The sequence below is a fragment of the Nomascus leucogenys genome, chromosome 6, assembly GCF_006542625.1.
Source record: "Nomascus leucogenys isolate Asia chromosome 6, Asia_NLE_v1, whole genome shotgun sequence".
Lineage (NCBI taxonomy): Eukaryota > Metazoa > Chordata > Mammalia > Primates > Hylobatidae > Nomascus > Nomascus leucogenys.
In genome coordinates, this window is record NC_044386.1 from 85,199,165 (window position 1) to 85,211,971 (window position 12,807).

Consider the following 12,807-nt stretch of genomic DNA (forward strand, 5'->3'; position numbering starts at 1 on the left):
CATGCTCAAGGTAACAAAGGATGTGACAAAGCCGATTTGAACCCAGGATTGCAGGACTCCAAATTGCTCATTAGGGACTGCATTGCTCATCCAGCAATATCATATCAGTGGGTTTAACTTATTTGTGTCTCAGACCTGTAAGATCCAGTGATTAAGTCTGGGTGGTTATTATTGAACAGTGCTTGCTTTAGTCACCACACTCTCTGATCATAAAAGTACAGACTGTTGGAACCAGAAGCAAGCTTCGACATTATCTACCAATGAATGGCAACTCTCATGGATTAGTAAGGGCTGTCTTGTAGCACTGGGTTGTGAAGGAATCTGAAGCTGCATTTGAGCTCGAGTGCCAGAGTCAATAATGTTTACCAAGAGCAGCATGGGAAAAGTGATGCCATGTCACCACATCTGCCAAGTATTTGCCATTTTATAGACGAGAGGGATGAGGGCCAAAGTAGTAAAATAGCCACAGAGAGGTTAGGACTAGGACTGTGACCTAAATCCAAGTGCCCCATCACCTAGCTTAGTGCCCTTCTCTGTGCACTCTTGTGGACAAACTAACACCAGGGAAAGGGCGTGAGGGGATGCTGAGCCCCACCTGTCCCTCCCCACCCTGGCACTCACCGGGCAAGGCAGCTCACAGGTGTCTCCCAGCCAGCCAGGGGTGCAGGAGCAGGAGCCGTCTATGGGGCTGCAGGCTGCCGCATTGGCACAGGTGCAGCTCTCGTTGCAGTTCAGGCCCCACGTCCCACTGGGACACGGCAGGGTGCAGTCCAGGCCCTGCCACCCTGAGGGGAGGGAAAGGGACTGTCACTTCTCCATCCAGGTCCAGTGTGTCTTTCTGCCCACTCCCCCCAGCTCTGCACACAGCATCCCACCCAAACCACTGCTTTCCTGAGGGCTGGGTTAGAACACACATTCCACACAGAGTTCAGAAATACAACAGAGCTGTTAGGAGAGCTGGGGCTAGAACCCAAGTCTCCTGCCTCCAGGTGCTCACTGTTTGTGCTGCAGGCAGATGATCCTACCTGGAACAGGCACCAGCTCAGGTGGGGAGTGCTGTCTCTGCCCAGGGTGGAGTCTGGCAGCTTATCTCAGGGCCCTCTATTTGAGGGATGGCTGATTCTCCATTCTTAGGCTGGTCACTGGCCTCTTTGCCTACCACACCATTTCTCCCCTTCCCTGTTCATGGTGGGGGCTGACCCCTGCAGGCTGCACATCCCAGGCTCCCCGTCAGCTGGCTCCCAGCTGGGCTGCCTGTGGGAGACCTTCCCACAGACTGGAGAGCGGGAGCAGGAGAGACAGGTGTGTCCTCTCCCTCTTTCTCTGCCTGGGGCCTCAGGTGGTGGCGCAGCCCCTCTCTCCATGTCCCAGCTCTCACCAGGTGGCCCTCACTCCCAGGCTCTGGGAACTCTTTCTTTTGTCCCTCCAACCCTAGGAGTGATAGCAGCATCTCCCACAGGTGTTAATGTGTCTAGGGGTTGCACACTTTCCCTGTGTGCTCTTCAGCTCTTCGAACAACATTGCAATGAATCCCCTCATTACATTCCTGCTATTGAAATTCCTGGCATGGGTTTTCTTGCCTGGAACCCAACCAATATAGGCTCCCTGACCTTGCATGTGGGTGGGGTTGGGGCAGCCCCACCTGAGACCCCTCAGCTGGCAGCACCACCTGGGGAGTGTGCTCATATGTGGGGGATGGGCTTGGGAGAGAGGGCACATTACCTTCCTTGCAGGTACAGGAGCCATCTACTGGGGAGCAGGTGCCACCATTGTTACAGCTACAGATGGACGAGCAGTTGGGGCCGTAGGTTCCTGCTGCACAAGAAACAGCACAGACCTCTCCCTGGAAAGGGAGGGGGTGAATTTTGGATCAAAGGTTGCTCCACGTTGGATGGCTGTGGTAGGCAGGATAATGACCCCTGCTGCCCCCAACATGTCCATGTCCTAATCCCTGGGATCTGTGAATACGTTACCTTACATGGCATAAAGGGACTTTGCAGGTGTGATTAAGGACCTGGGGATGGGGAGAATGTCAGGGGTGCAGGGGTTATCCAGGTGGGCCCAATATAATCACATGTCCTTAAGAGTAAAAGATGACCAAAGAAGGTAGGTCAGAGAGATACACCACGAGGAGCCCTCCACCCGCTTGTGCTGACTTCGAAGATGGAGGAAGGGGCCATGAGCTGAGGAATGCAGTGGCCTCTAGAATCTGGGATCAACAGCTCTTTTACAGCTACCAAGAAAATGAGGGCCTCAGTCGTGCAACCAGAGGAACTGAATTCCGTCCACACCGTGAGTGAGCAGGAAATAGACCCTCTCCTAAAGCTTCCAGGAAGGAACATGGCCTGCCGGCACCTTGGCTTCAGCCTCATGAAACCCATGCCAGATTTCTGACCTTCAGGACCGTCAGATAATACATTTGTGCTGTTTGAAGCCACTAAATTGTGATTTTTTACAGCAGCAATGGAAAACTAATATAACCCTTCTCAGTTATTGGAGGGGTCAGGCCTCCAGACCACAACACCAGGGACCTTGACTCCAAAGTCTGTATTAGGTCGAAGCAGCACCAAGTCTAACCCGTTGTCTCCCAATCTGATTTCTCACCCATAACCCCATGACATGAGTAGTAATATCCCATCCGCATTTGCCTGAGCCTCAGAGAAGTTAAATGTAAATGATAGCCAATGCATATTGAGTCCTTTCTCAATATCATGTGCCACACACCATCTCATTTAATTGTCACAGCACTCATAGGAGATACAAGCTACTGCCTCAGCATTATTCTCACCTCACAGATAACTGCATGGAGAAGTTACTTAACTCTGCCAAGGTCACAGAACTAAACCCAGTTGCTCCTTGCTGGAACCCAGGCTGGCTGCTTAACCATTACGTTACCAGGGATCCTAAACTGGCTACCCTAGAAAACATTCTGAGATAGAGATTAGTGAGCTCTTGAGAATAATCCCGATAAGGGATAAGGGAGGCGGTCGAGGCTGAGGAAAAGTTGAACCAAGGCACAGTTACAGTAACTTCTGTGGATCTGGCAGGAAGCTCTGAAGCTGAGATGACCCCTGGAGTTGTCCCACATGGGGGTAAAGGGAGGGAGATCCTTTATGCCTCCATCAATCACTGGCCATCCACTGGGATGGGGGAAGGGGCCATAACTCCTCAGGTGAGTTGGCTGACTTGGAGGGCGATGTCTATAGAGGGCCTCACCTGGGAGCCACTAACTTTCTGGCAGCTGGGGAAGAATGAGTGCTTCTGTCCTGAGGGGTGAATCTGGGCATCCACTCTACTGGTAAGTGGGTACGCTGTTAGCTCCAGTAAGGAATTTGGACGAGGGGCAAGTTACCGGGTAGGGAGACCAGGAATGGAGGCTTCAGAGGCCTTGAGGGGTGGGAGCATTTAATCAGAGAAGAGTGGGGTAAAGGGGATCCAGGTGGGAAGAGGGTTGTGGATAAGAGTGCAGAAGAGTATGAGCTGGGAATGCACTAGGGGTGGCTGAAGGGAGGAGTGAAGGAGATAGGTAAAAGGGGGGCTGGGAGTCTGGAATGCCAGGGAGGGAGTTCGGGCTTTCTTCCCTGAGTCCCCCAGGACATGCTTCCCCACTGAGGAACCTACTGTGGGGCTGTCTATGCCGGAGCAAGTGGTCACTGGATGTTGAATTCCCACCTCCAGCCCCTAGGGAGTGTCTCCAGCCAGCGTCTCAGGCCTTACACCTAAGCTTTCCATAGGAATCCTGATAATAAATTTGTCTGGGCTGGGAGACCAGAGCTTGTCTGGGCCCCACTAGCTGTGTGACACTGGATATGTACTACCCGTCTCTGAGTCTCAGTTCCCGCATCTCTGAAATGACAGGCTTGGCATAAAGGAGCTCCCTTCTCAACTCTAAGGGTCCAGGCATCTGGCTTCACTCCCATGTGGGCCACAGAGAGAACCGAGGGTGTGGGTCTTTGCCACGGAGAGGCTCCTCTCCAGCCCTTTTCTGCTTCTGTCTCACCCTTGGGGGCAGGGAGTGTGGAGTCCTTCCCCGAAGGCCCCACAGTTCCTGCTCTTTCCCCCGCCAGTCCCCAGCAGGCCTGACCAGCTGGAGTCTGTCAGCTTTCCCATTACCCAGAAAACTCCAATTTCTCCAAGATGATAAACAGCACATAAGAATCTGACCTCTGAGGGCCTTGGCCTGGGTGCAGACTACGGGCACAGCGTATGCCTTTCTCTGCATGAATCTGCTATCAGAGAGAAGGGCTTTCTCTCCCAGCGTCCTCATTAGTGTCCCCAACCCTAATCTCCCAGCAGGGCCTCAGGTTGCCTGTGATCCCTGTTGCAGGTCTGCTGATGGGGCTCAGAGAGGCCTCCTGCCCTGGCCATGATCCATGGGACAGGATGCAGGGAGCCAAGCTCGACACATCTGCTCCCCACAATGCTGTATCAGTTTCCTCCTAGAGAAGTCTCTGCCTGGTCTTTGCAACAGTCCTGGGAGGCCACTGGGCTGAGATGGCTTTCTGCTTCCCAGAGAAGAAAAGGGAGACTCTGAGAGGGGCAGTGGCTTATCCAGGACCCCTGGTGTGTTAGTGCCAGTGAAGGTTAAGGAGAAAGAACCAGATCTTCCATCCTGAAAGGCAGCAGGGGTGAGAGATCAGAGGATGGACTCTGGTACCATCCTGCTTCCACAGCTTATTCACCGTGTGACCATAGGCAATTTACTAAATCCCGAGCCTCAGTTCCCGCATCTGTTAAATGGGAATTAAAATGTCCCCTTCTCATAGGATTAAGAGGATTAAATTAGTTATTATTTGTGTAGCAGTTAGAATAGTGCCTGATGGGTAGAAAGCACTATACAAGCTATTAGTGCAAAGATACAGCATCGCTTAGGGAAAGAATACCTTGTTTACCATTTTATCACCTTCTCTGGGCTGGCTCCCTGTTCCCCCTCACAGCTGACACAGGCTGGAACTTTTGTCACCACACACTACAGGTATGGTCTTGGAGGATGGAATGACCATTCCCTGAGGGTCACTGTTCCAAACACTTTGCATTTGTCAGTTCCTCTGATATTGTGAAATATATATTAGGTCTTCATCCAGTTTCCTGCCAAGCAACTCCTGGAATCCTTAGAATCTCCAAAGTGCGGTTTTTTTTTTTTTTTTTGAGTCAGAATTTCACTCTTGTTGCCCAGGCTGGAGTGCAGTGGTGCGATCTTGGCTCACTGCAACCTCCACCTCCCGGGTTCAAGCGATTCTCCTGCCTCAGCCTCCCGGTAGCTGGGATTACAGGCATGTGCCACCACACCCAGATAATTTTTGTATTTTTAGTAGAGATGGGGTTTCTCCATGTTGGTCAGGCTGGTCTCAAACTCCCAACCTCAGGTGATCCACCCACCTCGGCCTCCCAAAGTGCTGGGATTACAGGTGTGAGCCATCGCACCTGGCCAAAAGTGAGGTTGTTTTGTATGCTAATGACCGATGGCTGCTTCAGGATGGGGACTGGTCACCAGAAAGACGAAGGCAGGATTAGAAAGTTGGGACTTACAGCTCCACCCGCTGAAGGGGGAAGGTATAAGGAAGAGGGGCTGAAGTTTAAGTTGATCACCAAAGGCCAGCGATGTAATCAATGATTCCCATGTAACGAAGTCTCCATAAAAACCCTAAAGGACAGGGTTTGGAAAGCTTCTGGATAGCTGAAATATGGAGGTTCCAGGAAGATTGTGCACCTGGAGAGGGCATGGAAGCTCCATACCCTTTCCCACATGTCTTGCCCTCTGCATCTTTTCATCCATATCCTTTGTAATATCCTTTATAATAAACTGGTAAATGTGTTTCCCTGAATTCTGTGAACCTCTCTAGCAAGTTAATTGAACCCAAGGAAGGAGTTGCAGGAACCCCGATTTATAGCCCGTCAGTTAGAAGCACAGGCAAGGCCGGGCACAATGGCTCACGCCTGTAATCCCAGCGCTTTGGGAGGTTGAGGCAGGTGGATCACGATGTCAGGAGATTGAGACCATCCTGGCCAACATGGTGAAACCCTGTCTCTACTAAAATACAAAAAAATTAGCCCGGCGTGGTGGTGGGCACCTGTAGTCCCAGATACTTGGGAGGCTGAGGCAGGGGAATCGCTTGAACCCGGGAGGCGGAGATTGCAGTGAGCCAAGGTCACACCACTGCACTCCAGCCTGGGTGACAGAGCGAGACTCTGTCTCAAGAAAAAAAAAGAAACACAGGCAAAACAGCCTGGAGTTTTTGACTGGCATCTGAAGGCAGGAGGGTGAGCAGTCTTGGGGCCTGAGCCCTCCACCTGCGGGATCTGATGCTGTCTCCAGATAGATAGTGTCAGAATTGAATTGGAGGGCACCCAGCTGATGTCTGCTGCAGAACTGATTGATTGCTTGCTGCTGGGGAGAAATCCCCACACATCTGGTCACAGAAGTCTTTTGTGTTGATTGTTGTTGAGTGGGAGAAGAGAAGAAACTGTGTTTTTTTCCAGTCAGCTCCTAATAGCAAAAAGTCCAAATGGGGAATCAGACAGTTTCTAAAGTGCACAGCTCTGCCCTGAAGGGGCAGCTAACTTGGCACAGCTAACTTCGAGCACTCTGCTCTTCCATCTCACTGTCCCGGCCCCCTGGCCTCAGTACCAATGCATACCGAGTTCTAACGCCTCAACAAGCACAAGTATTACACTAACTGTTAAAGTTTTTTGTCAAATTCCCTAACTTCTAGCCTCTGATCTGAGGGTGAGGCCTGGTCTATAATTGACTGGCCAGTCTCTGGTGATTGATGTTCATAGCAAGCCAATCACGAGCCTATCTCAGGTTAGACTATCAGCTCTGCCCACCCCAGCGTATCCCCTGGCCCAAGGTGTAGTGATACCTTTTTGCTTTGGGGGACCACTAACACACAAGCCTTAATCATGATGGTCTGTGTGGGACCCAAGTCTACATGGGTCGGCATTGATGTCCACACGTGCTCAGGCAGTCAGTGTATACATCTGTGTGTTTCTGTAGGTGTTTGCCTTGGGTATGTCTGTGTACATTTTCTCCTGGGTGTCTTCCCTGACACTCCTCTCCATCCCACCAGCCCTGCCCTGGTGGGAATTGGGTGCATACATAGCAACCTTCATCCTAGCACCGGATGGTTGTGGTTGGCTCAGTGCCTCCCTCCACCTCAGGCCTGTGAGCTCCGTGGGGATGGATCTGATTGCATTCATGTCTAGATTCTCAGAGCTTGGGCCCCTGCTGGTACATAATGGATCCTCGATAAATGTTTAATTGAAATGAGATGTTTGTGTGTACATGCTGGCTTCTACTGTGGACAGGAGCAGAAGGACTGGGCACTTCCCATATGCTTTCTCTCGTATGCCAGGCAATTCAGCAAATGTTTGCTGAGTAAGGGCCAACTCTGAGCTAGCCATGTCGCAGGCTCCAAGGGCACAGAAGAGACTGGGACCCAGTCTCTGGCCTTGGGCAACTCCCAGGCAGTACCCACACAGGTATACTCCTGCCTACATCCAGGTACGTTTCTTTGTCCACTTATTTACTCTCTGCCTCTCCCAGAGAGACTAGAAGCTTCATGAGAAGAGGGGCCTTACCTGTCTGGGTTCCCCAGTATGTGGCACAGAGTATGGGAATTTTGTAAATAATGTGTGAGTGAGGGGCCCTGGTAGGCTGGGTTCTGTGGTTCTCATCACACACAGGCAACAGAATATTGTCTAGTCTAAGGATGGGTCCCACGCTAACACACTGACTCTGAGCCTCCATGGGGCTCTTGTGAGAAAGGAAAGCCAGGAGATCCTGGTCTATGCTTCCATGCCTCACCCCATCACCCCCTGCCCAACTCTGCCTACCAGAGAGTGAGAAGCACAGGCAAAAATTATCCAGTTGGCCTCTAGAGCATCCACTCTGGGAGACAAGACCTTCTGAGCTGAACAGACATTAGAGATAATCAAATCACTATGAGCCAAAGTGGGCCCACAAGCAGAGCTGGGACTTGCAGGCCACTGCTCCCAGGGAACTGGCTGCAAGGGTTGTGCTGTCTACACCTGCCTCCTCCTGCCTAGAGCCTGACCCAAACCAGCCTTCAGTTCATGTCAGTTGATCTTGTCACACACTGGAGAAAAGGCCAGGATGAGAGCCAGAGTTGTGAGCTGGGGAGTTTGCATTTGGCATGTCATGTGCTTTGCTTAGCCTAGCAACTCTGCCCACTCCCCCAGCCAGGCCTGTCCCCTAAGGTCCTTTATTGAGGTTGTTCCCCTAAAATCACCATCCGGAATTCCTGCTAGAAGTAGTCTATCTACTCTTCTGATAGACTCATGTTAATGCAAGATAATGTACAGGCCCCGGTTTCTGTATCAGTCATCTGAGGCTATTGAAACCAGTCTCCCCAACTTTTCACCACTAAGGACTCTTTTTAGTATTCTCCCCCTACAAAGCTCTCTCCGTTTGAAAGACATTGCAGTCACTCTGGGCTGGTGTCCAAGGCCAGTCACATATTGGACAAGTACAATTTGGCCAGTGACCGCATGCCATGTGACTCTAGTGGCAGCCTCTTGTCCACCAATCATGATCTAGATATTCCTATGATGTCACCTATGACCAATCAGAGCTTCTGATCAGCACACACTAACCAGGGATATCACATAATTTAATTCTAATTAAAAGCAAAAGAAAAACCTTGGTATTTCAGTTAGCTTCATCACAGTTAATAATACAGGATTTCCCGTAGGTTTTGTGAAATGTACCAAACTGCTCTTGGCAACCTGCTGCAGCCTTTACAAGTGTCTAGCTGGGAACCACTGGCTATGTCATCTCTAAGGGCCCTTTAGCTCTGACTCTGAATATCTTCTTGCCTGGACTGGGGGTCTTAACCCAAAGGTGTGAGGAATGGTAGGAAGGAGGGCCAGAGATGGGGAGTCCTCTTGGGCCTCTAAGAATCCCACCAGCTGTGGTCCGCCTGCTCTGCTGATGCATGGCCTGGGCCTGGTCACACACCTGTCCTAATGGTGGGTAGATAGCCCATAATGCAAGAGCTGAAAGGGACGCTGGGAATCACCCGGTCCAGCTGCCTTGTTTTATAGGTGAGGAAACTGAGGCCAAAAAAGGGAAAGTGACTTGCCCAAGATCACACAGCCAATGCAAGGTGAACATTCATTTGGAACTCAAATCTCCTAGCTCCCATGTCAGTTACAGGATGCTAACAGCCCAAATGTGGGAATTCTGGGTTAGCCTGTGCCATCCCTGTTGATATGGAAAGTGCACTTGACACCCAAGCACAGAGCAAGACATCCAGAGGACATGGCCCTGATCTTGAGGGAGCACTACCCACCAAGGCCTAGATGCTCTGACCCTTTCTTAGCACGTGGAAGTTGATGCTTGGATGTCTTTCTATCTTCATCTATCCCCATCTCCCCAATCCACACCACCCACAGGGCAGGTCCCCATGCTTCTGCTGGGGATGCCTGCCAGTCTTGTTCAGCATCTTTGTTCTATGAATGCAGAATGAATGTGAACCCTTCCTCCCATCCAAAGGCCTGTTAATTATAGATGCAGTATTGGCTATTAACATCTTGAACTTGATTTGAAAGCACTACTAACAAACCCTCAACGCTGGTCCCACTAAAGATGCAAATCGCTCCTCTACCTTCCACCTGCCTCCATGCATAACGTGACGGCACAGGCCCAGACCCCGGTGGGTAATGAGTTATACATTCTATTAAATTTGTTTCAAATATCATTTATTGAATTTTCTCCCCTGCAATATGCTGCTTTGTAGTTTGGCCCTGTTTGGGAAAATTAATCAACAGCTGAGCTTCTCATGTTGATCATCTGTTTTCCTTGCAATGGACAGGAGGTTAATGAGTATTTTTTGGAGTAATTGGAGGAGGATGGAATATGGTTGACCCTCCCTCACACAAAAGAGGGAGGCAATTGTGTGACTTTGTCTTCTAGTCCCCTTAAATATGCTCTGTGGGTAGGAGGCAGTGTAAACGGAGTGGAACTGAGTTCTCTAGGTCCAGGCCAAGGTGGCATGAGCCTGCCAGCCTGTGGGAGCTCAGCAGAGATCACTCTGGGACCAGCAACCAAGGAAGTTGGCCTGGCTCAGCTATCCTTTTGTTGGAGGGGTAGGTGGGGTGGGATGGCTCAAGGCAAGAATGGGTCCTGGACCTGGGGTCAGAGTACATAGGTTCAAGTGAGGCAAAAGCACTAGCCCAAGGTGACTTCATTCATTCATTCAATCTGTGTTTCTTGAGCACCTATGACAAGCAAGGCACTGTGATAAGCCCTGGATCTTGCTAACCATTACACTAGACTAGATGAGACCTAAGGTCCCTTTCAGCTCCCAATTTTTTTTTTTTTTTTTTTTTTTTGAGCCAGAGTCTCACTCTGTCGCCCAGGCTGGAGTGCAATGTCGCTATCTCGGCTTGCCGCAAACTCCACCTCCCAGGTTCAAGCGATTCTCCTGCCTCAGCCTCTTGAGTAGCTGGCATTACAGGCGCATGCCACCACACCTGGCTAATTTTTGTATTTTTAGTAGAGACGGGGTTTCACCATGTTGGTCAGGCTGGTCTCAAACTCCTGACCTCGTGATCCACCTGCCTCAGCCTCTCAAAGTGCTGGGATTACAGGCGTGAGCCATCGCTCCCAGCCCTTACTCTTTAACTCTCCCCCAGCCCTCCCACTTCCAGGGCAGGTTTCCCTGTTACTGCTCCTTTGTGTCACTTACCACAGTTGTAATGAAATAATCATTTAAAAAATTCAGCTCTCATTTACTTGATTGCAAGTTCCATGAGGATAAGGATTGAGTCATTTGTGTTCAGTACACATGGGTTGAATTATTCAGACATTCAGGAAATGTTTCTTAAGTGCCAGTATGTGTCAGACACTGTGCTAGGTCAGGGGATACACAGGGAGTGGAATAGAGCTTGTCGGTAATGTCTAGTGGCTAGATGGGGTGGGGCATAAAATGAGGCTGCAGCATGAAAGGGCACAGGCTAGTCTCGCCCTACTTCCATGGGTTCTGCAGGCGGCCTGTAGTGGCTCTGGTTGCTTCTGTTCATCACCCCAGCCATTCCTGGAGTTCCAGAGCTACTAATGGGGACTGCTTTTGGTGTCCAATGCCGCATCCATGCCAGCAGCACACAAGAGTTGCATGCTTTACTATTTACAAAGCCCCTTGCCAAGCAAGTGCCTGCTCCTTGTCAAGCAGAATGCCAGCCCTGGGCTGCTGCACTCTCCTGCCCACCCTTGTCAGTCACACCCCACTCCCAACTCTAAGAGCTAGGACAGTGGGACTCCCAAGTGGGGAGCCTCATTTGTAATTTCCTAGGGAGAAAGAGTGACACGTGGCCCACAAGGCAAACAGAATAGCTTGTCCAAATGCCAGCCACGGCAGCCTCTCCAACGTAAAGCAAACCTCGCTGGACCTAATTAGTGCGTCACTGATAAAACAGCAACTGACAGCAGGTGCATGTTGGGGAAAAGAAACTCTGCATAAGGTATGAGGAACAGAGAGCCACAGGGATGAGAAAGAGAGAGACTTGGAGGCCACTTGTCATATCCATCCCTGACCCTGCCTTCGTATGCTGAGGGAGAGATGTCCACAGCCTGTGGGGCTGAGTCATTCTGTCTGGCTCCCATGCAGGTGGAAGGAGGAGAAAGGTTAGGATTGGAAGCCCCTGTAATATTCACTCTCACTTACGTCTGTTAAAAATGAATAGGCTGCCAGTGATCTGAGGTTACTCTGTGCAGTTGTGTAGGGTGTGCACTGCACAACTCTAGAGGTTTTATTCAAATGACAGTCATTATAGATTTGTGTATATATTACATCAGTTTTCTGGCAGATGTCAGTAGAATGTCTTGAGAAAGGGGTAACTTATTCTAATTTGCACAAATATGTGATATGGCTCTGACATCTCAAGGGGCCTCTTTGGAGGAGCACAGACACCTTCCAACAGTTCCCAAACAGACACCAAAACATTTCAGAGAGATCTGGCTGGGTGCAATGACTCATGCCTGTAATCTCAGCACTTTAGGAGGCTGAGGCAGTGACTGCTTGAGGTCAGGAGTTTGAGACCAGACTGGCTAACATGGTGAAAACCTGTTTCTACTACAAATACAAAAATTAGCTGGGCGTGGTGGCAGGCACCTGTAATCCCAGCTACTTGAGAGGCTGAGGCACGAAAATAGCTTAAACCCAGGAGGCGGAGATTGCAGTAAGCCAAAATTGCCCCACTGCACTCCAGCTTGGGTGACAAAGTGAGACTCCATCTCAAAAAAAACCAAAAAAAAATTCAGAGAGACCCAAGAGGCAGTCCATGTGGCCAAGAAAAAGTGTTTTAGATCAAGTTGAGGCCGTGCCACTTACTGGCTGAGTCATCCAGGGTGCTCCTAAGGACTCAGCTGCAGTTCTCGTGGAGCAGTTTCTTTTCTCCTCTGTATTGATGCTTTTGTGCTACCTGTAGCCCCTTCTCCTTTTCTAGCCATTCTCTTTCCTGAGATTCTGTACTGAGTTTAGAGAAGGCATTACTGGCTAATATGGACTTACTGAGCAAACTCATGAGAGGTATTTGTACCTTATTAGGAGACCCAAAATCTAAAATCTCTGGAGATGTTTGCACAGTATATGCATGATGGCCAGCCCCTGGAGGGAGTGGGGAGCAGGACCCTGGTCCTCACCACTGACCACACCCCTTCACCCCTCCAGACAGGGCTGGCCCTGTGGCTTAGGGCAGACCCACACATCCCTAGTGCTGATGACAGGAGAAAGGAAACTCCATATTTTTCACGCCCCCCTTGGTGACAGGCTTGTGAGAGGCACT

General features: G+C 50.4%; 1 protein-coding gene across 17 annotated transcripts in view; it reads right to left on the reverse strand.

The window, feature by feature from the left end:
• The window catches only part of MEGF11 (multiple EGF like domains 11), a 381,359-nt gene that overhangs the window by 33,783 nt on the left and 334,769 nt on the right, over positions 1-12,807 (reverse strand). For all 17 annotated transcript variants that reach the window (XR_004030546.1, XM_003267113.3, XM_030814597.1 and 14 more), the window contains 2 exons: positions 1,723-1,843; positions 622-785 (listed from right to left, as the gene is read on the reverse strand). Coding sequence is in view for 16 of the 17 variants with exons in the window: in XM_003267113.3 (XP_003267161.1) it covers positions 622-785; positions 1,723-1,843 (285 nt within the window). In the remaining variant the exon portion in view is untranslated. The remainder of the gene's footprint in view (positions 1-621; positions 786-1,722; positions 1,844-12,807) is intronic.